General features: G+C 35.8%; 1 protein-coding gene across 1 annotated transcript in view; it reads left to right on the top strand.

The window, feature by feature from the left end:
• Nucleotides 1-25,043, top strand: part of grid2 (glutamate receptor, ionotropic, delta 2) — a 640,517-nt gene that overhangs the window by 336,796 nt on the left and 278,678 nt on the right. Inside the window, exons 5-7 of the mRNA XM_073819480.1 lie at nt 8,119-8,172; nt 14,168-14,341; nt 19,794-19,955. Of these exons, the coding sequence (XP_073675581.1) occupies nt 8,119-8,172; nt 14,168-14,341; nt 19,794-19,955 (390 nt within the window). The remainder of the gene's footprint in view (nt 1-8,118; nt 8,173-14,167; nt 14,342-19,793; nt 19,956-25,043) is intronic.

The following is a 25,043-nucleotide window of genomic DNA, read 5'->3' as shown; positions in this document are numbered from 1 at the left end:
AAACTGTTCGAGTTTGATTTTTTATTTATTTTATTTATTTTTTCTCCACATCAGATCAGATCAGATCAGACATGTCCACAATGGTTGTCATAGTAGCAAGGCTAAGACTTTAGCAACAGATTTTGTTTTTTTGCCAATTATTTTTATAATGTGTTTTTTAATATACACTGAGGGCAGTTTCCAATCCTGAAAACACTGCACAACAAAATGGTGAAAAAAACAAAAAAACATGTTGAATCTCATTTATTCACTCAGATCAAGAGGTATTATCAAAAATCTGATTTTAATTATATTTCAGACCACCTTTTTGCCTGTAATGTGATTTATTTGCCAAGTAAAATGGGTTATTCAAAAAAAAAAAAAAAAAAAGGAATGAAGCCAGAACAAATGTACAGTGTGTTTGCTATAATGATGCCTAAATAGCTTTTTAGCTATTGGCTGGACATTATTCAGAAAAAGAGGAGCAAGTTATTACATTTTGATTGAAGATTATGAAAACAATTTTTGTCTTTGGAATAACATGCACCAATGAATCGTTCACATTAAGCCCTTAATGTGCATTAAGAAAGTAAATGGAGTCCATTTTGATTTTATGTTGACTTTAATATGATTCTGAAGGCCCAAAGAGATTCCACAGAGTGGGTTTTGAAACCTGTTGTCATGACTAGCCGTTAAAACCTTGGCTTGTTTTGTATATTTTTTAATTTATTTTTTCCCCTCGTGATTATGTGATTATGATTTCGCAGCATACCCACATCCAATTTAGACTGTCCGTGTGTTATCAGAGACACAAGTGGCATAATTATGAAGCGTGAACAAGTTTGAGTGTTTCTGTATGTGTCTATTTGTGTGTTGCCATGTGCGTTCATCATCCAAACCGCCGCTATGGGAGACACAGTGCTGCACCCTCAGAGATGATGGCATGATAAGTGTGTGTCAGTGGCGGTGTGTGTTGTAAAAAGTCACACTAGAGCAGTGAGATGGGCCACCCTCCTGACAGACTCCACACAGTGGATGAATTATACATGACTAAAGCCGCGGCTCACAGCGAGGCTGGCTGACATTAAAGCAAAATGGCAATTGTGACACATAACAGTTTTGATGTATTTAAAGCGCTCATGCTCCAGCAAGTGTGAGCTAAGTACATAACATGCTGGAATTCACTCCGAAGAATAATGTGCCATTTGAGGAATTAATCAGCGCAGAAAACTACCAGATCTTTTTTGCTGTCACATATGGCGTTTGTGGTTAGTGGCGCAGACTGTTGTCTATGAGATCTTCTATTGTCAACTTTGCCAAGAGCAACTAATGCCATTTTTCAAAGTGCATAGTAATCTCAAAATCCATAATAATAAGCTAAATGATAAATGCACAGGAAGCAAAAGTCTTGTTTAGCAGATAATAAGATGTTACAATGAGAAAGAGCTTTGGATTTTCTATATTTTGTGTAAGTAATGATATTGAATCGTTAAAAATATTCTCAAATTTAAAATGAGTCATTTGAGTGAAAATAATTTTTGTTTTGTTGTCTGGTAAAAATGTTAAATATTCTTAAATTCAGTCAGTAAGATTTGTAAAAGTATTGCACAATTTAAATATAAATTAAAAGAAAATTTGTGATGGCAAAGCTGAATTTTTACTGTCACATGATCCCTCAGAAATCATTGTAATATGCTGATTTGATGCTCAAGAATTAATATTAAAAACAGTTTTGCTGCTTAGTATTTCTGCAGATACATTTTTCAGGATCCTTGATGATAAGAAAGTTCAGAAGAGCAGCAATTGTTTGAACTTGTTTGTAATATGTATGTATATTTAATTCATCCTTGCTTAAAAGTACAGAAGCCTGTTTTCGCCACTGAATTAAAAAAAAGTTTTACATTTGTGCAATTATGACTTTTTTTTCTCAGAATTGTGAAATATCAATTGCCAATTAAAAAGTCAGGGTTGATAGATAAAAACTCACAATTAGACTTTTTTTCTCATAAATGTGAGTTTGTAACTCGCTATTCTGACTTTTTTATAGTTTATATCTCAGAATCCTTACTTTTTCTCACAATTCTGACTCTTCTCAGAGTATATTAACTTGCAATTGCATGTTGTATCAAGTCAATTTGTGAAAAAAATGTCAGAATTGTGAGTTTATGTCTCTAAATTCTGAGAAAAAAACCCGTCTGAATTGCAAGTTTCTATTACGAAATTTGTTGAAAACTAGATTTCATATAGCCTGATATTAGAGGTATTTTTATTATAAAATTACATTTAATTACAATTTTAATTCAGCTAATCTGTTTCCCCTGCAAATGCATTTACAGTGCCTTGCGAAAGTATTCACACACCTTCATTTTTGTCACGTTTTGTTATGTTGCTACATCAATCTTCACTCCATACAAAAAAAGCAAAGCAAAGCAAAAAAAAAAAAACACTGGTTATTAACATCTCTGCAAATGTATTAAACTTAAATTATTACATTGCATAAGTATTTAGTTTTCTGGGACAATTGAAATTTAGCTCAGAAGCATTCATATTGCTTGTAGATATTACTACACTTTGAGTAAAGTTAACCTGTGGCAAATTGAATCGAATGAGTATGATTTGAAAAGGTACACACCTCTTAATAAAAGGTCTAACAGGTGAAAATGCATATCAGAGCAAAAATCAGGCCCTGAGGGAAAAAAAAAAAATCTGACTGTAGAGCTCAGAGACAGGATTGGATTAAGCCACACATTTGGGGTAGAGTTCAGAAAAAAATCTAATGCATTGAAGGTTCACAGAAGCATGTTGCCTCTGTTATCCTTAATAGAAGAAGTTTGAAGCAACCAGGACTCTTCCTAGAGCTGGCCTCCTGGCCAAACTGAGCACTTGATGAAAAAGGGCTTTGGTTAGAGTGATGACCAAGAACCTGATGGTCGCTCAATTTGAGCTGCATGATCATATGTGGAGATAGGAGAAACCTACAAAAGGACAAACATTACTGCAACACTCCACCAATCTGGGCTTTATGGCGGTGTGGAAAGACTCAATCCTCAGTGAAGACATGAAAACACAGCAACAAAGCACCGAACCCTCAGACTGTGAGAAACAAGATTGTCTAGTCTGATGAACCTCAATTCCAAACATCATGTTTGAGCATCACCTGCAGAGTACCATCCCAAAAGTAAAGTGTGTTGGTAGCAACCTTATGCTGTGGAGCGTTTTTTCAGAGTAGGGATTGAAGGACTCATCAGAATAAAAGAAAAGCTCAACGCACCAAAATATTAAGATAGCCTTAATGAAAACCCGGTTCAGAGCATTCAGAATCTCAGACTGGACCTTCCAATAGGACAATGTCCCTAAGCACACAGCAAGAATGGCTTATAGACAATTATTTGAATGTCCTTACAGTAAGTGGCCCAGCCACAGCCTGGGCTTAAACCCACCCTGGTGAAAAAAACAGCTAAAACCAGCCTAGGCTGGTTGGCTGGTTTTAGCTGGTCAACCAGCCTGGTTTTAGCTGGTCATAGCTGGTCGCCAGGCTGGTTTTAGAGGGGTTTTGGCCATTTTTCCAGCCTGGCCAGGCTGGTTAGGCTGGTCTTAGCTGGTCAGGCTGGAAAACCACCAGCTAAAACCAGCCTGACCAGCCTGGCCAGGCTGGGAGACCAGCTAAAACCAGCTACTTCCAGCTTAAACCAGCTTAAACCAGCTAATACCAGCCAACCAGCCTAGGCTGGTTTTAGCTGTTTTTTTCAGCAGGGCAGTCAAACATTTCTGGAGAAACCTGAAAATGTGCATTTGTTACCATCCAAGCTGACAGAGCTTGAGATGTGAAGAAGTAAGTAGAAGCAAAAAACTTGTTGCATCATAACCAAAAAGACTTGAGGCTGTAAAGGTGCTTCAGCTAAGTACTGGGTTAAGGGTATGAATACTTATGCAATGTACTTATTTCAGGGTTTTTTGTTTTTTTTTTAATTAACAAAGTTGTGACAATTCTGTTTTTGCTTTGTCATAATGGTGTATGGAGTGTAGATTGAAGTAGGATTTTTTTTAAAGCAGTTTAACATAAGGCAGCAATGTAACAAAACATGAAAAAAATGAAGGTTTCTCAACATAGAAACTAAAACTTCTTGGCAAAGTTTTAAGATCTCATTTGGATCAGTTGGGTCACTCAAGAGGTAAAAAGAGGTGTTGCGGAGGCATCTTTGTGCGGTTGGTGGATGTCAAAGTTCGCGTCTAATTCTGGTCATCTCTCCCTTTGGCTCTCTTTAATGAATACACGCCATCTCACCTTCCACTTCCAGGGCTCAGGCAGGTGGAAAATATGAGATAATAACAATAATCATCATTCTGTGAAAGCACCTGGTTGAAGGACATTGCTTTCACTGTATAATTTAAACAACTGCTTGTATTTGAAAGTGGATAGAACTTGAATGTGTCTCCTTGAAGAGATGTTTTTTTTTCTAATTTGTGAATTGTTAAAGGCATGCGGCAACCACTCGGGCTCATTAGAAAGCAAAGAAAGGGAATAATAGGAAGGAAATTAAAGAGATGTGTGATTGTGGTTAACAGTAGCTGCTTATTCTTCACAGGGTTTTTGCATTAATGCAGGTGGAGACCTCTAGTACTGAGGTGACGGCTCTCTCAATGGGGATCTCAAGAACCACAATCTGGATGCGAATTCACATGGGCTCCTAATTCTCTGTAGCTTCACAGCTGACAGCACTTCTAAAGAGTGGGCGTCTCTGAGTGATTACGGGCTTTGATCTCGCAGGCGTAAGACTTTACGTCAACCTACTGTCATTTAGGGTTGTCATTGCAGCTCAAAAGCTAGTCAAACTAGACTCCGGAATATTCATAATCAGACATTTTACAAGTTCAAGTTTGGTCTTTGAAATGCGTTGACCATTAATCCTTCTCTGTGGTTCTTAAAGGGACAGTCCACTCAAAAATGAAAGTTCTGTCATTATTTACTTACCATCATATCATTCCAAACCTGTAAGACCTTTGCTCGTCTTCAAAACAGAAAATAAGATATTTTTGATGAAATCTAAGAGCTTTCTGACCCTGCTTAGACAGCATGCAACTGACAAGTTCAAGGACAAGAAAGCTAGTAAGGGCATTGTTAAAACAGTCCATGTAACATCAGTGGTTCAGCATTAACTTTATGACACTACGAGAATACTTTCTGTACAGTACACAAAGAAAATAAAAATAACAACTTTATTCAATAGTCTTTTCCTTGTCAGTCTCCACCATGCATTCACAAGAGTACCATGACGCGTGTGTTCTGGGCCTTAAACGTGTCTATGCAGGGTCAGAATCTCTCGGATTTCATCAGATTTCATCAATAATATCTTAATTTGTGTTCTAAAGGTCTGATTTCTGACATCAGATTTTTCATTTTTGGCTGAACTATCCCTTTAGGCTTTTTCTTTTTGTGTTTAATAAAAGAAAGAAAGTCTTGCAGATTTGTAACGACATGAGAAAGTTAAAACTATGCCTTTAAGGAACTTCAGACGTGTAGGTCTGTTTGCTAATTTCCTGAGCCTGATTCTGCCCAGGGGATGACTCTGTTTAACTTGGATAGATCTTTTGCTTGAGGATTTTCCTAGATTTCTGTGTGAGCATCTCAATCTCGTCTGTGCAAACTTTCAGCTCACTGCCAGAATCAATACCTTCCTCCTTGGCAATGGACAGCACACCTCTCACCATCAACTTTAATTGCAAATTCAACAGAAAAAAAAAAAAAAAAAACATCGCCATGGATGCAGCCACTCAAATATTTAGCCTTTTACCTTGTCTAATATAGAGACATATTCGATCGGGTCAAGCACACTCTGTAACAACCTTGAACTTTTTCTTGGCATTAGGACAAGCCTTAGAGGTTCATCTTGTTCTAGTAGAAGTTAAGCCAGTGCTTTAATTAAGCTCAGCCATCTGCCCCGAAACCAAACTTTTGACTGTATATACACAACTGCTTTGAGCCACGCACACTTTTCATGAGCCTCTTTAATGACCTCACAAAGCCTCAGACATCAAAATGATTGGAGCATGTAATTAATAACAGTGGCCACTTTATGTCTACTCCTGTTTTGGTGTCTAGAGGTTGTGCTTTTTTTTTCTCGATCTTACTAACATATCAAGCTGATTCTAGCATTTTCAAAGGAAACTTCAACATCACTTACTGAGCTAATGATTACACATGGCATTTAATACAGATGAGACTGGAGAGTGTTGTAACACTTCCAGTTTAATTCAATTAGAAATTGGCTGTAGGCAGAGGTGACAGGAGAAGTTGCATAAAATCACTGTAATGGTATTATATATTAATAAAAATATCAAATCTATTTATCTATCTATGTAAAACAAATACATCTGTCTATATTTTCCTGTTAAATTTGCTGTTTTAATTAAATATGTTTATACAGTTTATTATTTTAAATTCAATATTTATGAAACTAAAAGGGGTAAATGGTGGCGTTTAGGAATGGCTTAGTTTTTTGGCTTTTACAAGTTAATTTATTATTGCAGTTAATTATTTTGGGTTGCCACCCACACTTGCACTTGACACTAATTAACATAGTTTAGTGATAAGCAGTTTAATTGTGAATTAATTTGTTGCAGATAAATATGGTAATTTTATATTTAAAATAATAGTAATTTGTTTTTTTAAAAAAGGCACTTCCCAGTCTCTCCTATTTAACAGTACGTGATGAAGACCCCCGGCATAAAGCCCGCTGAGCTTTGTTTGTCAAGTACAGCCATCTTGTACCAGTTGATGGAAAATTTTATGCCTCTTGTCTCTTTTGTAATTATAAAGTTTTATTAGGTGTTTGTGGAAGATTAAAACACTATTAGCGCTGCTTCAGCCGTCAGATTCTCCAGCTGTTCCTTTTGTTTATGACCAAAGTGTTTTATGACACCCACATTTAGTCACCTACACAATTATGGTTAATGAAACGTGGTGCTGGTACACTGGGCAGGAGAAAACATTGGTGAAGGGTACTATGTTTTTGTGCCCTGTTAGTGTGGAGAGAGAAAACCAAAGATGGAACACAATAGGAAGAACAGTGTGTAGTTTAAGATGCATATGGAGAGACAGTATTGTCCACTATTGATGAACAATCATTAGGTTCAGCAGAAACGAGGGCTGGGGAAAAAAAATGTTGATTTCTCGATTTTAATTGTTTGTCATTTTTACGAAACAATCAATTCTTAAATCGCAAGAATCGATTAGTCTAACCTGTGTTCAGTTAATGAAGGGAACTTTGTAGCGCACCTCTCATCTAATAAATCGCAATATGCTTTGTGCTTTGTTACTTTTGATATGAAACAACGTCTTATATGTGACCCTGGACCACAAAACCAGTCATAAGGGTCTATTTTAAAAAAAATGAGATTTATACATCATCTGAAAGCTAAATAAATAAGGTAGAATTAGGACAATATTTGGTCGAGATACAACCTGGAATCTGAGGGTGAAAAAAATATATAAATATAGAGAAAATCGCCTTTAAAGTTGTCCAAATGAAGTTCTTAGCAATGCATATTACTAATCAAAACAAAAGTTCTGATATATTTACAGTAGGAAATTTACAAAATATCTTAATGGAACATGATCTTTACTTAATATTCTAATGATTTTGGCGTAAAAGGAAAATCAATAATATTGACCCATACAATGTATTGTTGGCTATTGCTACAAATATCCCCAGTTCTACTTATGACTGGTTTTGTGGTCCAGGATCACATATTTCTGTCCATTTTATTACAGTATTCAAACAATAAATGTTGTTTTGACATTGTTTAATGTGGAGTGACAGATCACTGTAGTGGAAGCGCACATGAACCGATCATCTCCTCCACTTTAACCAGTTTCAGCACAAAATAAACATCCGAAAGGTATGTTAAAAGAAAGAGTACAACTCCGAAATCCATATCCTGTCTCATGTAATAGCTCAATTAACAGCTGGTAAACAATGTCACGTAATGTCACATTTACTTCAGAAAAGCATATTCGGTGACCATAAACTCATTAGTCAGCTAGAAAAATGAACACTAGAGAGGTGCATAGAGTTCACTGTACTCCTTTCTAAACTATTGAGTTTCTAATTGGCTAAATGTTTCTTTCCTTCTCTCTAGGTGGTGGAAACAAATCTTGTGGCTTTCGACTGTCACTGGATCATCATAAATGAGGTGGGTTCTTCATAGCTCTTTTGTGAGAAATCTAGTTTATTCTTTGTGTAAGCACATTTGAATATATTTGCATCTTTATATCTTTATTTATCTAAGTGAGAGGCGGACAAGGGCTCATTTGGAGCTTGATGAAGGTGGCCAGATAAGGACAAATTACGGCTCCATGATTTAAATTAGATTTGGCAAGCATGGGGAGTAGCGCTCGAAAATAATTCAGCGCCTTCCTTAACGAATAAAGCATTTTTCTGAAATGATCCTGCGACAAGGAGAAGACAATGAAAATATAGACCTTGAGCCCATCTCCCTGAATTATTGCTATTTCAATAACTTAAAAGTCACTCTCTATGGTAACCTCTATTAATCTTTCTGATTTTATTTAAAATAGTCATATAAATCAGTTTGGTCTTTTTGAATAAAAGAGATCAGTGCACTATGAAATTGTACTGTGAAAAACTCACTTTCCAGTGCGAAAAGACCATTTATTGAAACTCAAAGCAAAAACTTTATAACATTTTGAAGTCGGATAGATTTCAGAAATTAGGTTTACCCAGTCGTGTTTAGGTATAAGAAGGAATTCCTGATTTCTTGAGGAAAACGTACCTGTGGGAACTTTTTCGCAAGACGCAAAATACGTACTAATAAGTACATATCACTGCAGTTTCCAACAGAAATCAACACTAAAATGGTAAAACAGCGAGCATTTATAATACTTTGTGTAAACATAAATGATTACAGCTTCATGTGTTTCATTTTTCCGGATGTAACAAGCTTGCTCAGTAGCTTAGCCCGTGTGGAAGTGGACTTAGGGTGTGGAATCAAGCCCAAATCCCTTGAAAATCATGATTCACAATAAAAGTGCTGAAAGATGAGAGATCAAAAAAGCTAAAACGGCTTGCGATTACATTTTTACGTCACATTTGCTTTTGTTCATGCTATCGGGTAGGTTACGGTGTAGTGCAGATGGCGCGCTATTTTAAAACGTAAAGCATTAGAGTTATAACGCCACTCAATGGACATTTTAAGTCAGAACTGCGGTGACATGTACAAAACCAGCTTCACATAAAATGTACCATATGTACGTTCATCTGTTCCAGGGAAAAAAACAAACACTCTTTTAGTGCCACTCAGTGAACATTTCACATCGAATATATCATGAAATGTACATAATGGTATGTACTTGCGAAAAAGTTCCCACAGTTTTCGTCATGAGATCAGGTTGAGGATTTTTTATTGGTTCTGTTATTTCTAAGACTAGAAGAACTAACTTAGTGTAAAATTTGGTACTTTAAGTCAATAAAGGCATGTCTTAAGTCTTAAAGGAATGAGTCGTGAAGATTCTTAAAGGCATGGCAGCAAAAAAAGGACTGATTTTAAATCCCAGCGTCATAGAGCACTCTTCAAAATAAAGGTGCTTCAAAAGGTTCTTAATGCGATGCCATAGAAGAACCATTTTTGGTTCCACAAAGAACCATTCAGTCAAAAGTTCTGTAAAGAACCATTTCTTGCTTACCTTTTTATAATCTGAAGAACCTTATATGACACAAAGAACCTTCTGTGAAACAGAAAGGTTCTTCAGATGTTAAAGATTCTTGGAACCATTTAGACAAAATGGTTCTTCTATGGCATCGTGAAGCACCTTCAGTTTTAAGAGTGAGATGGTCATGAAGAATTTAATTTAGTCCATTTCTGGCACAAAAACATTAGTAGGGAACACAAGTAAAAAAAAAATAAAAAATTAAAAAGTCTGATTTGTCTGGTCATTCTTTTGAGAGCAACCTTTTGGGTAACGTTTCAATATCAGCTCCCCAGTTTAGGCAGGTGGAGCGTTTGGTGCATCTGAGAAAAGTTTGATGTCCTCGTATATTAAACACAAAGGCACATGACATTACCTTGACATGTCTTTGTATGGACACGGATTGCTCATGGTTGGCCTTACTTGACAGCACTCATAGGGGACAAAGCAAGCAGCTGCCAAAACCTGAACCCTAAAATTGGGCCATAACCCTGTAGGCTCATATTTGTGTCATTCTAATTTAGCGCTCCTAATTAAGCATCAAGGGCCTTTGCGTTTGTCATCCGGGGGTTGAATAAGCCACTCAGAGTCTGTCTTTTCACGTCTGTAAAAGCGTGATGTCCTCTTTGCTCTTGAAAGTTGTGTAGCATACTATAAAGGTCTCACGTGCCCTCTCGTGATGCCTCCTCCGTCATTCTAACCACGTTAATTAACAGCGGCACAAACATCGTTTGACAGTGTTCAACCGTGCGTCAGGCAAGATTTTGATTTGTCCGATCAGAGGCCTTAAAATTACCTTTCGGAGAACAGGTTGCGTTGTAGACAACTTTAATTTTAATCTTATTGAAGGCTGAACGGCTTCGACGTTCCAAGTAAGTTCCTCGCCGGTGTGCCACAGGTTCAGATTTAATGACGTACTTCATGAGAGCCAGTCACCAGCAATCACAGCTTTGCAGGTGAGAATGAAACTCAAAAGTGAAGGCTGTCAGAGGGAACAGCTTGGCCGCTCTGAAGTCTACCTTCACTGGGGGACGTTCCCTGTCCATTCTCATCACATCATTCCCAGCTCGCTCACTTCACTTTGCCCGTCTGTGGAAAAGATGGCTTCGGGCTAAAATTAGCAATCATTCCTCCCAAGGCTGCGCAAGGACACGCGAGCGCACGCGGTCATGTCTTTCTGCCTTTTGGCAGCACTCTGAATACCCATTCATGAGAATAATTGTAATACTAATGATGATTTTTATGCAGTTATGTTTCTTGTATTTAAATTGGACCCATTTTTAGCTAACTGGAGACTGGAGAATTTGACCTTAACTTGATGAAAGAGGACAACTTAACCATGTGTGAAGAATGGTTAGTTTGTATGTCAGTACTGGTGTCAGGACCTAGCGTTTATAATGAAGGGGCAATACTTGTTTAACTGAAACTAATGTTCAGTTTTTTTAAACCAGATAAAAACAGTGTTGTCCCTTTCACTTCATTTTAATCATTCTATTGAAACTGATGGTGGCAATAAGGTAGCGATAACTATTTTAGTTAACATGAACTAAGAATGAACAGTACTTATACAGCATTTATTAATCTTAGTTAACCCTTGTATGGTGTTCGGGTCTGTGGGACCCGTTTTCAGTATTTTTCAAAAGAAAAATTAAACAATTAATTATTTTTTCAACCTGAAATTCATTGGCTTTGGCTTATTTTCTGTGAAGAACATAAATCCGAACAAATTTTCAATGACCGCATACTGTACCTCTCCCCATGCATTTACATTACATACAAGGTGTTCGGGTCCACTGGACCCAGGTCTAATAAAAGTGTTGAAAGTGTAGGTCCAGTGTTCCTACACTCTGTCTTCATCCTTTCTGGTGATGCTGTTTTCTTCCCCTCCCCTTCCTGCTCCCACACAAAGTTGCAAAATTGTTGAAAATTCAACTATCAACACTATCTGCTCTTACATTCCCGCACATTTTATCCTCTCTCTTGTGGGAATCGAGCTTTGTTTTCTCATACCCTGTCCCACCTGCAAATTAGGAGCAAAATACTATAAATAAGACTTTGCCAGTATGGTTCCTTATCACAACTGATCAAGCTGGCCAAAAGATTATCTGCTGCGAGGGCCTTGCAATTGATTTTGGAAGAGAGAGGAGCTTTTGATGATGATGTCGAGGAAGAGGTTTCAGAATATGAGGATCACATTTCTGAAAATTCATAGTCTGACAGTGACTTTGAAGAAGAGGATGAGGTTGAGCACCATTTAGTAACAAAACGAAGACGAGTACCCCATCAGCAGCCAGCTCCAGGACCAGAGCAAGCCCACCAGGCAGCAAGTGAATAAATATGGATTTCAAAAAATGTCAAAAAAACCGAGAAGCACATTAATTCATCAATGTGATCCAACAAAGGTAAAGGGGAAAAATTAACCATGTTTACTGTTTATATGGCTTGTAATGGGGATGAAGTAAACATTTGTTGAGTAATTTAACATAAAAGTGTTTGATAGTGTTAATTTGGAAAGCCAAAACTCTAGCGGGTCCACCAGACCCATGAACACTGGCTGAGTAACAAAAATACGAACACCACACAAGGGTTAATATTAATTTCAGCCTTTAAAAATGCATATTCAAATCAAAAGTTGTGTTTGTTAACATTAGTTAATGCACTGTGAACTAATAATGAACGACTGTATTTTTATTTATTTAACAAAGATTAATATACACTGAAATAAATGTATTGTTCATGCTAGTTAATACATTAACTAATGTTAACAAATGAAACCTTATTGTAAAGTTTTACCAAATTAATCTTGAATTTGAACAAACCCTTTTTTTAAAATTATATATATTTTTTTTAAATTGTATTGTATAATCTAGTTTGCAGATTAAAAAAATAATTTGTTACATTTGTTTTTAATATTTAGAGCATTTTTCATACTTTTAGTGGCATTTTTGCCCTGAACCTTGTGCTATTCTGTGACCCTGGTCAGTACTGTTCATATTTTGAGATATAATATTTAGGAAAGCTAATCTATTTTATATTTTATGGTTCTTTTTTTGCCATTTTCTTGTAAGTAAACACACAGTTAAGGTCAAAAGTTTACATACATATTAATAAAAACATTTTTAACAAGGGTCATACAAAATGCATGTTATTTTTTATTTAGTACTGACCTGAATAAGATATTTCACATAAAAGATGTTTACATATAGTCCACAAGAAAATAATGGTTGGATTTATGAAAATGACCCTGTTCAAAAGTTTACATATGCTTGGTTTTTAATACTGTGTTGTTACCTGAATGATCCACAGCTGTTTTTTTTTTTTTTTTTTGGTTTAGTGATGAGTCCCTTGTTTGTCCTGAACAGTTAAACTGCCCGCTGTTCTTCAGAAGTCTTTCAGGTCCCACAAATTATTTGGTTTTTCAGCATTTCTGTGTAATTGACCCTGTCCAACAATAACTGTATGATTTTGAGATCCATCTTTTCACACTGAGGACAACTGAGGGGCTCATATGCAACTATTACAGACGGTTTGAACACTCACTGATGCTCCAGAAGGAAAAACAATGCATTAAGAGCCAGGGGTGTAATCCAAAGAATCTGTGATACCTGAAGGATTTTTCTGAAGAACATGGATCATTCAAGTAACAACACAGTATTAAGAATCAAGTGTATGTAAACTTTTGAACGGGGTAATTTTGATAAATTGAACTGTTATTTGCTCTTGTGAGCAATTAGTCATTGTCTTGACTATATGTTAATGTCTTTTATGTGAAATATCTTACTCAGGTCAGTACTAAATAAAAAAAAATAACATGCCTTTTTTTAATAATCCCTCTTATTTTGGTAAAATGATAAACATTTTGCAGATTCTGTATGTAAACTTTTGAGCTTAACTGTATTAATTGTTAATGTAATTAATTATTTCTCTTGGTGGCTAACCTTTAATGTTTCATGTTAAATAAATACTTTGCAGTTAAAATTCTCCCAGTATCGAATCTGTGTAATTTGTCTAGAGCTATCATATTTGTTACAGTTATCTGCAGTTACCTACAGTATATAGAAAGTTGTAAGAAAAGCCAGCAAACCAGCTTAAGTTTATTGAGCTAGTAGTAATGTTTCTATTGCTACATGATTCATTTCTGAAAGATGACAACATACTTTTTAAGTAATGAAACCTAAAAAGATAACATTGTGTTTTTTTGTTTGTTTGTTGTTGTTTGTTTTTTTGGTCTCTACTTCTTTTTCTTTCTCTCAACCTAAATCTGAGACAAACTTATAGTTAGTTATTTACTAAGTTTGTACTAAAATCATGATTGGATTTTTCTTGGACCTACTTCTGCTCTTTCTTTTCAAACTCAAGTGTGAAAAAAAGCTCTTCTCAGCAGAATGCTTTTATCTTTCTAGCCTATTTTCACTGCACATGGAAAATCCCTTTTCTTCTGACATTATTCTCTGTCTGCACTTTTCCTCTCATGTGCTGCAGGAGATTTCAGACATGGATGTGCAGGAGCTGGTGATGAAGTCTATAGGTCGCCTGACCCTGGTGAGACAGACCTTCCCTCTTCCGCAGAACTCCAGCCAGCGCTGCGTCAGGAACAACCACCGCATCAACACGTCCCTTTGCGACCCCAAAGACCCGAAGGCACAGATGTTAGAGGTGTGATTCATTTTCTTCATACCCATAACTCATGCATTCAAGTTAATCATAAATCATTTGCCTTCATTTCCTTCTTTGATTGTGTCCATTAACTGTCATCATTAGCCTTTGAGCTAACTTCCTTAGAAAACTAGAAAATGTCAATGTGAAAATTATCAATCTTGTTTTGCTGGGTTGTTAGTTCCTTTCACTGTGCCTGTGGGTGCCATTCCTGTTTTCTGCTATTTATCCAACTAAATGTATTTTCCCACATGTAAATTTACACAAATGACAACATAAATTAACAGATGTGGTGTGTATTGAGTCACATTAATTACTGGTAAACACTGCACAGTGTATCAATGCACATTTATTTCAAAGCCCCTACTCTGTGTTAATTCATAGTTCCGTGGGTGTATATTGGTCTCAACAAGGCAAATATTTGCAGCAGGGCGAGGTGATATTTTAGATATTCAGCACAATGATTTTAATACCTTTTTTAATTTGTCCATTAAAGGGATAGTTCACCCAAAAATAAAAATTACCTCATGTTTTACTCATCCTTAAACCATGCATCCTAGGTGTATATGACTTTCTGCTTTCAGACGAATCCAGTTGGAGGCTCTTCTCCTGGCTCTTCCCAGCTTTATAAATGCAGCGAATAGCTATTGAGATTTTGAAGTCCAATAAAGTACATCCATCCATCATAAAAAGTACTCCACATGGCTCCAGGGGTTAATAAATGCCTTCTGAAGCGAATCAATGCGTTTGTGTTAGAAAAATATCCATATTTAAAACTATCACTTTTTTATCTTCTGCTAACTGTCGTTTGTGCGTTAATGAGAGAGTGGCGTTCCACCAGATGACGTATAACATAGGCATAGTAAGAATATGCTAGTCTCACGAGAACCAAGTTTTGTTTACAGCAAAGGGAAACCAGTCTCCTCTTGGCTTATATCAAAATCCTCCAACAAACACATCGATTTATTTCAGAAGGCCTTTATTAACCCCCCGGAGCCATGTGGAACACTTTTTTTTTTTATGATGGACACTTTTTTGGGCTTCAAAATCTCAACAGCTATTCACTGCCATTATAAAGCTTGGAATATCCAGGGCATTTTTTTTTTATATATATATATAACTATGATTGCATTTGTCTGAAAGAAGAAAGTCATATATTACTAGGATGGCTTGAGGGTGAGTAAATCATAGGATAATTTTCAACATTCACTTTAAATGGTGTGTATAATTTATATAGTAAGAACACTTTGTCCTAATTATCTTAAGAAGATTTTTTACAGTGTTCATACATATTCTGAATATACTTTGCTACAATGGCTGTTTGGTTGAAACAGTGGTTTTTACAGTTGAGGTCAAAAGTTTTCAGAATCCGCAAAATGTTGTTTTACCAAAATAAGAGGGATACTAGAAAATTCATGTTATTGTTTATTTAGTACTGACCTTGGTAAGATATTTCACATAAAAGATGTTTACAGTCCACAAGAGAAAAAAATAAAAAATAAAAATAATAATAATAATAATAATAATAGTATGCCCCGTTCAAAAGTTTACATCCCCTTGATTCTTAATACTGTGTTGTTACCTGAATGATCCACAGCTGTGTTTTGTTTTAGTGATTGTTGTTCATGAGTCCCTTGTTTGTCCTGAACAGTTAAACTGCCTGCTGTTCTTTAGAAAAATCCTTTGGGTCCCACAAATTATTTGGTTTTTCAGCATTTTTGTGTATGTGAACCCTTTCCAACAATGACTGTATGATCTTGAGATCCATTTTTTCACACTGAGGACAACTTTTACAGAAGGTTCAAACGCTCACTAATGCTTCAGAAGGAAACACAACGCATTAAGAGCCAGGGGGTGAAAACTTTTGAACAGAATAAAGATGTGTACATTTTTCTTATTTTGCCAAAATAATATATTGTTTTTATTTTGTATTCAAATCAAATTTTAACCTTATTTGTTTGTCTTGTTGTCCACATACATTTTGGGGCCACTATATGTATTGAATTTTATCAAAAGGTAGAAATATATTGAGTTGTAATATAATTCAGCCATTGTTTTCAGTGAGGAGACAAGTACTCTTCTCTGTGTAGTGTTAGATGCATACAGTATAAGAAGGTCAGGTTTGACATTAAGGATTCAGTTCTGCTCAGTATTCAGGAGTCCAGCCTAGAAGAGCCAAATTTTATCCTGCACTGAAGCGTATCACATCCCTCTTCCTCGACATGTATCCCGCCCTCCCTCCCATTGGAATACCCCTTTGCACCTCCTGTTCCCTTCAGACCACCAATCACTCATCTTCCCTGGAGAAACCCAATAACTCCTGCACTTCAAACAGACTTAATGGATTTCCCTGGTCAGTCGATCTTCTCCCCCCTGAATTTAACCCCTGTCTTTGTCTGTTTACCCCCTTGGCACTGGCAGCTTTGTTGCCTCGGTGGTCTCGACTCCTCCTGCAAATGCTATATTATGAAATGGCCTTCCCGAAAAAGAGCCCGCCCAAAAATGCACTTTGTCTCCAAGTCATGAAACATAAATCAATAAGTAAGCCCTTTATGTTTTTTCTCTTGAAGATGAAAAAATACAGTGAATGGGGAATGCCACACAGCTCGACGCTGTTGCTTGGGAGTCTTGTGAATCCCTGTCAGGTCTGCTTCTTTGGGTCATTGCTCTTTTTGTTCACCCATTCTCTCGATAGGTGTTTCGTGGGAGTCAGGAAGAGTAAATACAAGCAGCCCTGGTGGTTCCACTCCGTGTTGGGATGGCGAATCCCATTCGCTTGAAATATAAGAATTACTGTGACTCCGTCATCTTATTCTCCAGTCTGCTTTGAAGCCGATGTACATACTGTATAATTGCCAGTTAGTTTGGCAGCTCTCAAAGCCATTACAGTCTCATACCTGCAAATGCCTGTTGATGAAGCCAACCGAGCGTGACTCCTAACATAATTAGAATAGCCTTTTCTTTGTGCTTCTCTGTTTACTGGTGAAGATTTTTGTCAAGGCTATGGCCGTATTCGAATAGATTACTTGAACGGATTGCGTTCTTGACAATTATGGTGAACCAAAGTTGATAGTGAGAGGTTTTTCTCAGCTATTTGTCAACATGGTTGGGATTACTCAGACACTCGATACAGTGTCAAGTATACGGGAGCAGCGCAGGTTAATAAACAATGCTGGAAACCTAATGACCGCTTCACTCTATTTATTACCTTCTCATTAAAATGGAGACAACACGAGGGCTAGATCAGAGCTGTGCAATCGATCAGAGCGGAATTAACTTCCTCCTTTGTGTCGACAACACACAAAGTGTTAGAGCTTGTGTATGAGTAAAGTTGCCAATTGTTCTGTATAATGCGGAACCGTATCTAAGGTGTGTGCTATTTAAATGGTTTTACCTTTAATTCCTTCATTTTTTTTTAAACACTACTGATTAAAAGTTTGAGGTTGGTCAGATTTTTAAATCTTTTTCAAAAAGTTTCTTATAGCAAGCCTGCATTTATTTGATCAAATATTTATTTATTCCAGTCATTTGTTCCTGCGATTTCAGTCTTCAGTGTCATATGATCTTCAGAAATCATTCTAAAATGCTGATTCAGTGCTCAAGAAATATTTCTTGTTATTATCAATGTTGAAAGCGGTGTGTGGATACAAAGATTAATTTATTTTTCCCCCATGATTCTTGTAATAGAGAGTTCTAATGAACAACATTTATTTTAAATAGATTTTTTAAAACAAATTTCTTTACTGTCAGGTTTGATCAATGTAATGTGTCCTTGCTGAATATAAATAATAAATATTATAGTATTGAATGTTAATTTAAAAACTGACCTCATACTTTTGAACAGTGTACATACAATTGAAGTCAAAAGTTTACATACACCTTGCAGAATCTACAAAATGTTAATTATTTTACCAAAGTAAGAGGAATCATATAAAATCCATGTTATTTTTTTTATTTAGTACTGACCTGAATAACATATTTCACATATAGTCCACAAGAGAAAACAGTAGTTGAATTTATAAAAATGATCCCGTTCAAAAGTTTACATACACTTAATTCTTAATATTGTGCTCTAACCTGAATAATCCACAGGTTTTTTTTTTGTTTTTTGTTTTTTGTTTTTTTGTGATAGTTGTACATGTGTCCCTTGTTGTCCTGAACAGTTAAACTGCCCACTGTTCTTTGGAAATCCTTCAGTTCCCACAAATTCTTTGGTTTTTCAGCATCTTTGTGTATTTCCACCAATGACTGTATGATTTTGAGATCCATCTTTTCACAATGAGGACAACTGAAGGTCTCATATGCAACTATTACAGAAGTTTCAAACACTCACTGATGCTCCAGTAGGAAAAAACAATGCCAGGGTGTACATTTGAACAAAATAAAGATGTGTATATTTTCTTATTTTGCTATATATATATATATATATATATATATATATATATATATATATATATATATTTTTTTTTTTTTTTTTTTTTTTTTTTTTTTTTTTTACCATTTAGTACTGCCCTTTAGAAGCTAGAAGTGCCTGAAAAGCGCTATATAAATGTAATGAATTATAAAAACAGCTGCTAATCATTCAGGTAACAACACAGTATTGAGAATCAAGTGTATGTAAACTTTTTAACAGGTTTATTTTTTATAAATTCAGCTATTATTTTTTCTTGTGGGCTATATGTAAATGTTTTTTATGTAAAAATATCTTATTCAGGGCAGTACTAAATGAAAAAAAGATCATGCATTTTATATAGTCCCTCTTATTTTGATAAAATAAATACCATTTTGCTGATTTTATTTTGTGCAAGGTGTATGTAAACTCTTGACTTCAACTGTGCATTCAGTTCAAAGTGTCAGTTGGCGACTATTTTTTTCCTTGAATTGCAGATGGAAATGAAGAGTATCCTATATTTTTCGTGAAGAAACTTAGTGTGTCTCATCTTCCTAGAATAGCACCAGAGTAGTATGTATTTACGCTACAAAACTCAATGCACAGATTTCATATACTGATATCTTGACACAAAGCCGTTTTTTGGCCCCGCCTGTTTACATTTACTTTAGACAACATTGACTGATTACATTTAACTATTCCAAGATGACTAAATAAAAAAGGTATTGCTTATTTTTCTGTTTATTTTTTTGTCATTTTGTATTGACTTGGTTCCATTGCACAAGCATATAGACAAAAATCATGCAACAAAGGACAGGTATTAAGTGTGTTTTTTTTTCAGTTCCTTTTTAAACTCCACTGTCTTCCGAGGCTCTTTCAAGGTGTGCAGCCTGTTGTCATTTCCACTGTAGAGACCTTTCATCCCAGCTGTAACCACTCAGACATAAATCTTTTTCTTGTAAGAGAATATTAATCTGGTGTCTCTGGCCCTTTGTGCTCACGTCGTCTGTTCCTTTTCTTTTTGTGTCTTTGTTTCCCTGCTGCTTTTTGTCGTCTTGTCAGATCACCAACCGCTACATCTACGACACGGTGCTGCTGCTGGCCAACACCTTCCACAGGAAGCTGGAGGACAGGAAATGGCACAGCATGGCGAGTCTTTCGTGCATCCGCAAGGGCTCCAAACCCTGGCAGGGTGGCAAGTCTATGCTGGATACCGTGAAGAAGGTACAGTACTGTGCAGGGCTTTACGATAAACATGACCTGCTGTCCTGAGGAAAGTATCAGACTAGTTGATAGAACTTTGCTTTGCAAACTTAAACTTTTGGTTTCTGTAAAAATGTTATTTAAGTTATTTAAATGAGTTATTTAAACATACAGTCAATCCAACAGATATCAGTTTTGATTTTTTTTTTTTTTTTTTTTTTTTTACTAGTGGGTGCGGGACACTATAGTTAATTTATGTAAGTGAGCATAGCAAAATAAAGTAAAAATAAAGACATTATACTCAAAAAGTCTTCATACAGTGGACTACCAGTAAAATTAATAAAAATTTGCAACCAAAAATTATTCAGACACCTTGACCTCTCCATGTTTTGCTGAAGTGTTTTGTCTTTAATTGCTAATGCGACCTTTGTACTGTGTTGATAGTTGTGTAAATATTGTCATACAAACAGTTGATTGGTTGATTGTAATTCATTACATACCTTTGTATTAAATTTATCAAGATACATTTCTTCTGACACAGTAGACACTGTGAGGTCTTGTCAGATTTTATTACCATTTTCTAAACTATAGCGAATAAACTGATAACGTGAGAAATACTGAAGGTGTCTAAATAAATGTTGAAGGTGTCTGAATAAATTTTGATTTGACTGTAGATTGTAAAATTGAGTAGTTATGAAAGCATTAGAATGTTTCAATAATTGATGAATTTGTAGCTGTCATGGGTAACATTGTTTCATTAATACTTATATTAATAATATTATTGTAAGTTACAAAAGCGATCATATTAGTATTTTTTATTAATATTTTTTCTTTAATTAATACTGTACATAAAAAAATGCAGTACACTCTAAAAAGTGCTGGGTTAAAAAATAACCCAACCATAACCCAGCTGCTGGGTAACTATGGGACAGAACACGCGTTGGGTTGTTTTGACCCAAGTGCTGGGTTAAATTATTTGACCCAAAATGCTGGGTTGTTTATTTGACCCAACCAGTGGGTCAGATTAACTGTGTTGCTGGGTTAAAAACTGCCAAAATATTGGGTTATTTATTGTCTAATTGCCTTGCTACCTTTATATTTACCAATAATAATATATAAATCACAAAAGAATGTAAAATTATTATTGTTTTTCTGTAATACAGTTACACAACACAAAAAAATGAATATGTAAATGTCATTTTAATGAGTTTTCATATTTCTTTTTAATACAGTTTTCAAATAGGTGTAGCTGTCACACATTTTGTCCAACCCTTAAAGACACAAATAACGGTTTTAGTAGATCAGTTTCTTTTAAACACAAAACTGTAAACAAGGCACACTATATTCATATTCTTTATGTCAACATTGCAGTAGCAGAACACTCAAAAATGAATTATTACCACATTAGAATCATTCCAAACATTGTGCCATTAAAACTAAGCCAAACAAAGAGTCCACCAGACAATTCTTACAATTTAAAACATGTTTCAAGTGGCCAAAAAAAAAACTTCACACATGAAGACTTATGTCCATCAATATGATATACTGCAAGCTGGAGAAATTCCCAGGCAACAAGTCCGCTTCAATGGCATGGCCTGGAACAATGGCGAAGGTCTAGAAATGTTGTTGTCTCATCCCAAGGCTCAAATCCACCATGTTGGTCCCCACCTGTTAATTATACGGCATTTAGTCTTGCAACATTACATTTTAAGTTAAGTGTATTTTATGAACATAAACACAGAGGCATGAAATAAATGCTCATTTTACTTCTCAACTTTTCATACAGTTGTGGTCAAAATTATTAGAAAACTAGTATTTTCACCAGCTAAATAAGGTTTTAAGTCAGTGATTTCTATCTTTTGCTGTAGTGTGTCAGTAGGAAATATCGGTTTACATTTCCATTCATTTTGCCATTAATTGTGATAATCCAGTGACATTTTTGTTCTGTGCTCCACACAGGATCTGATCTCATCATCATCCAGAAGAACTGTGAAAGCGTCACCAAGATGCTCCAAGAGACCTAACTGCAAAGCTACAATGCTGTTAAAAGTTTTAAGCACTTGTCTAAAAATGTCATAAAATGACGCTGTCAAAAATAATGTCATAAATAAATGTTCTTAATCAATTAACCTTGATTAACTAAATTAAATCAACATTTGGTTTGACCGTCCTTTTGTGTTTAAAGCAGCTTTTGCCCTACACTAGGTGCACTTGCACATAGTTTTTCAGGTAGCTTTGCAGGTAGGTCTCTTGAAGCATCTTGGGGACGTTGTCACAGTTCTTCTGGATTTAGTCTGTCTCAGTTTGTTCTGTTTCTTCATGTCATTCCAGACAGACTGGATGATGATGAGATCAGATCTCTGTGTGGAGGATTGGCTGTTGTGCCAATGTAAACTGATATTTCTCACTGACACACTACAGCAAAAGATAAAAAACACTGACTTAAAATCATTTTTTAGCTGGTGAAAATACAACTGTTATAATAATTTTGGCCACCACTGTGTTTATATATATACATACACCCTTATTAGAGCAGAAAACGTAAAACAAAACTTACAGGTTGTACGTCAATGAATGGCCTCCGGGATTCCGTGGTTGTGGGTCTGAAGACCTTTTCTCCAGAGTGGGCAGGACTTTGAAACCACTTTCTCCTTTAGCATCTAAACCATAGGAATAATATGCAAACTGTGAACCATATTTTATAATCAAAACAAACTGAAACACTTTCATATGAAGATTTCTTCATTTCTTTAAATAATGCAAATTAATTCCCACCCTCATTCAACTACTGCAGGTTAAGTTTAGGTATGGGGTCAGGTTCAGGGATGTAGAATATGCTCATGCAGAATAAGGCATCAGTTTGTGCTTCATAAGTACTAATTAACAGCCAATATACAAGCTAATAAGCAACTAGTTAAGTGTTACTGTACCATTGTATTTACCAGTTGATCTGTGTCAAATACAGTTGCATGTTGTTTTATAGATTGACATATTATAAGAAAAAGCTTACCTTAAGTCATGTCACCCAGCTCTGAATGCACCTCACTGAGCACTGGCAAGAATTAGGTCTGCAACTGTAGCCCAGTCTTCAAAAAGTCTGCCTCTGGATATAGCTTCCTAAAGTCTTGTGAAATCTGATCAAATCTGAAAAACAAATGTGGTTCAATAAGTTTAAGGTTTATACTGGTCTCTTTGTTTGTAATGCAACACAGGCATTCACTAAAATAGAGGAAGAGTAACGGTGTGTTCACACCTTCACACCCCCTTAAGGGGCCGTTCACATGCCGCGCCTAAAAACGCGTGAAAACGCAAGACGCGTCGCTTTCTTTCCAAAAACGCAGCTTGCTCTCCCATGGCGTCTGCCGTTGCTAAGCAACCATGTCCCGCGCCTGGAAAAAATGAGCTTCCATTATGAGCGTACAATAACGAACTTCAGTGCGCAAAAAACGCGACATGTGAACGGCCACATACACCACGAGAGATTAAGTCTAACTTTACATACTGTAGCTAAGACAACATTACATTTAAGTAATAAACAATAGTACATACCAGTCATATTGTGGTTTAACATTATTAAAGTAAGGGACATAGCGTTTTAGCTAATGCAGATAAGTTACCTCAAGGAAAAAACCGCGAAAATGCTCAACATAAAACATATGGATCTATCGTTGGATTCGGCACGTCGCAAACATTTACTTGAAAAATATGCCCTTAAAAGATCAATTTTTGTATGAAATGATCTAATTTTGACAAAACATTACAAAGCAATACAGTTTGCAGACAGTAAAGGAACTTACCCCCGTATTTCTGACCTACTCTTTCCATAAGGCGTTAAAATAAAGGCCATATGTATACTGTAAATTATACAAATAACACTACACACACACACACACACACACACACTTTATATAACAATAAAGCGATTGTTGAGGCAAAAAAGTACATCGCTAGGCTGCTTAAGTTACAACGTTCGTCATTCACGGAATAAAATGCCAACCCCGCACAGCGACATATCAAATATTGCATTAAACAGTGAAACCAGTGTACTCTAAAACACAACTTATTAAAAGTAAAGGTAAATAATTATATAATCATATTATGAATTTACCTTATAATCCTGCTTGCTGCGAGGTGCGTGACCGCCTGGCGACGAGACGAGTGAAGAATCCAGAATGTTCGATGAAGTGAAAAAAATAAACAAACCGGTTGGGTCAAAATAACCCAACCCAGGTGTTCATAGTGAAAGAACCCCTTATAGTCCATTTGACCCAGCATGATCAACCCAACTGTGTGTTTACAGTGCCTCAAACAACCCAACATTTTGACCCAGCACAATTAACCCAGCAATGTGTTTACAAAAATAACCCAGCACTTTTTAGAGTGTACATTCAGAAAAATATGTATGTGGTTATTTATTAGTTTAGTTTAGTTTATTTTCAATATTTTTGTATGTATTAATATTTAAAACTGCATTTTTGTATTTTGTTTGTAAAGAAAACATTTCCTTAAATAATTAAAATGTAAAAACTGATTATTTACTTACCTTAAACATGTTTAATGTTCAAGTGAAAAACAAAATGAATCATTCAGGCCATTTTGGTGAAGTGGATCAATGAATTATTACAACTTGAATCAAAATAATGATTCATTCATAAATTATGTATCACTGCCTCTCTCATGAACTCCAGCCAGATCTAGGGCACATGCCAGAATTTTTTAGTGAATAACCACTTTCAGTCTGTTGTCAATCACAATAATCATATGTGACCCGGGACCACAAAACCAGCCTTAAGTAGTACAGGTACATTTGTAGCAATAGCCAAAAATAAATTTTTGTAAATTTCCTGCCGTAAATATATATAAACTTAATTTTTGATTAGTAATATGCATTGCGAAGTACTTCATTTGGACAATTTTAAAGGCGATTTCCTCAATAATTACTTTTTTTGCACCCTCAGATTTCAAATAGTTGTATCTCGGACAGATATTATCCTATTATAACAAACCATGTGTAGCAATACGTGGCCGTCTAGTAGTGACTACGCCACCCCGAATTACCGGGGAAATAATCTAATAAATAGGACACAAGTCCGTTTACTCAGGAGAGGC

This window comes from Garra rufa, chromosome 15 (assembly GCF_049309525.1).
Source record: "Garra rufa chromosome 15, GarRuf1.0, whole genome shotgun sequence".
Lineage (NCBI taxonomy): Eukaryota > Metazoa > Chordata > Actinopteri > Cypriniformes > Cyprinidae > Garra > Garra rufa.
This window is presented reverse-complemented; position numbering and strand designations above follow the sequence as displayed.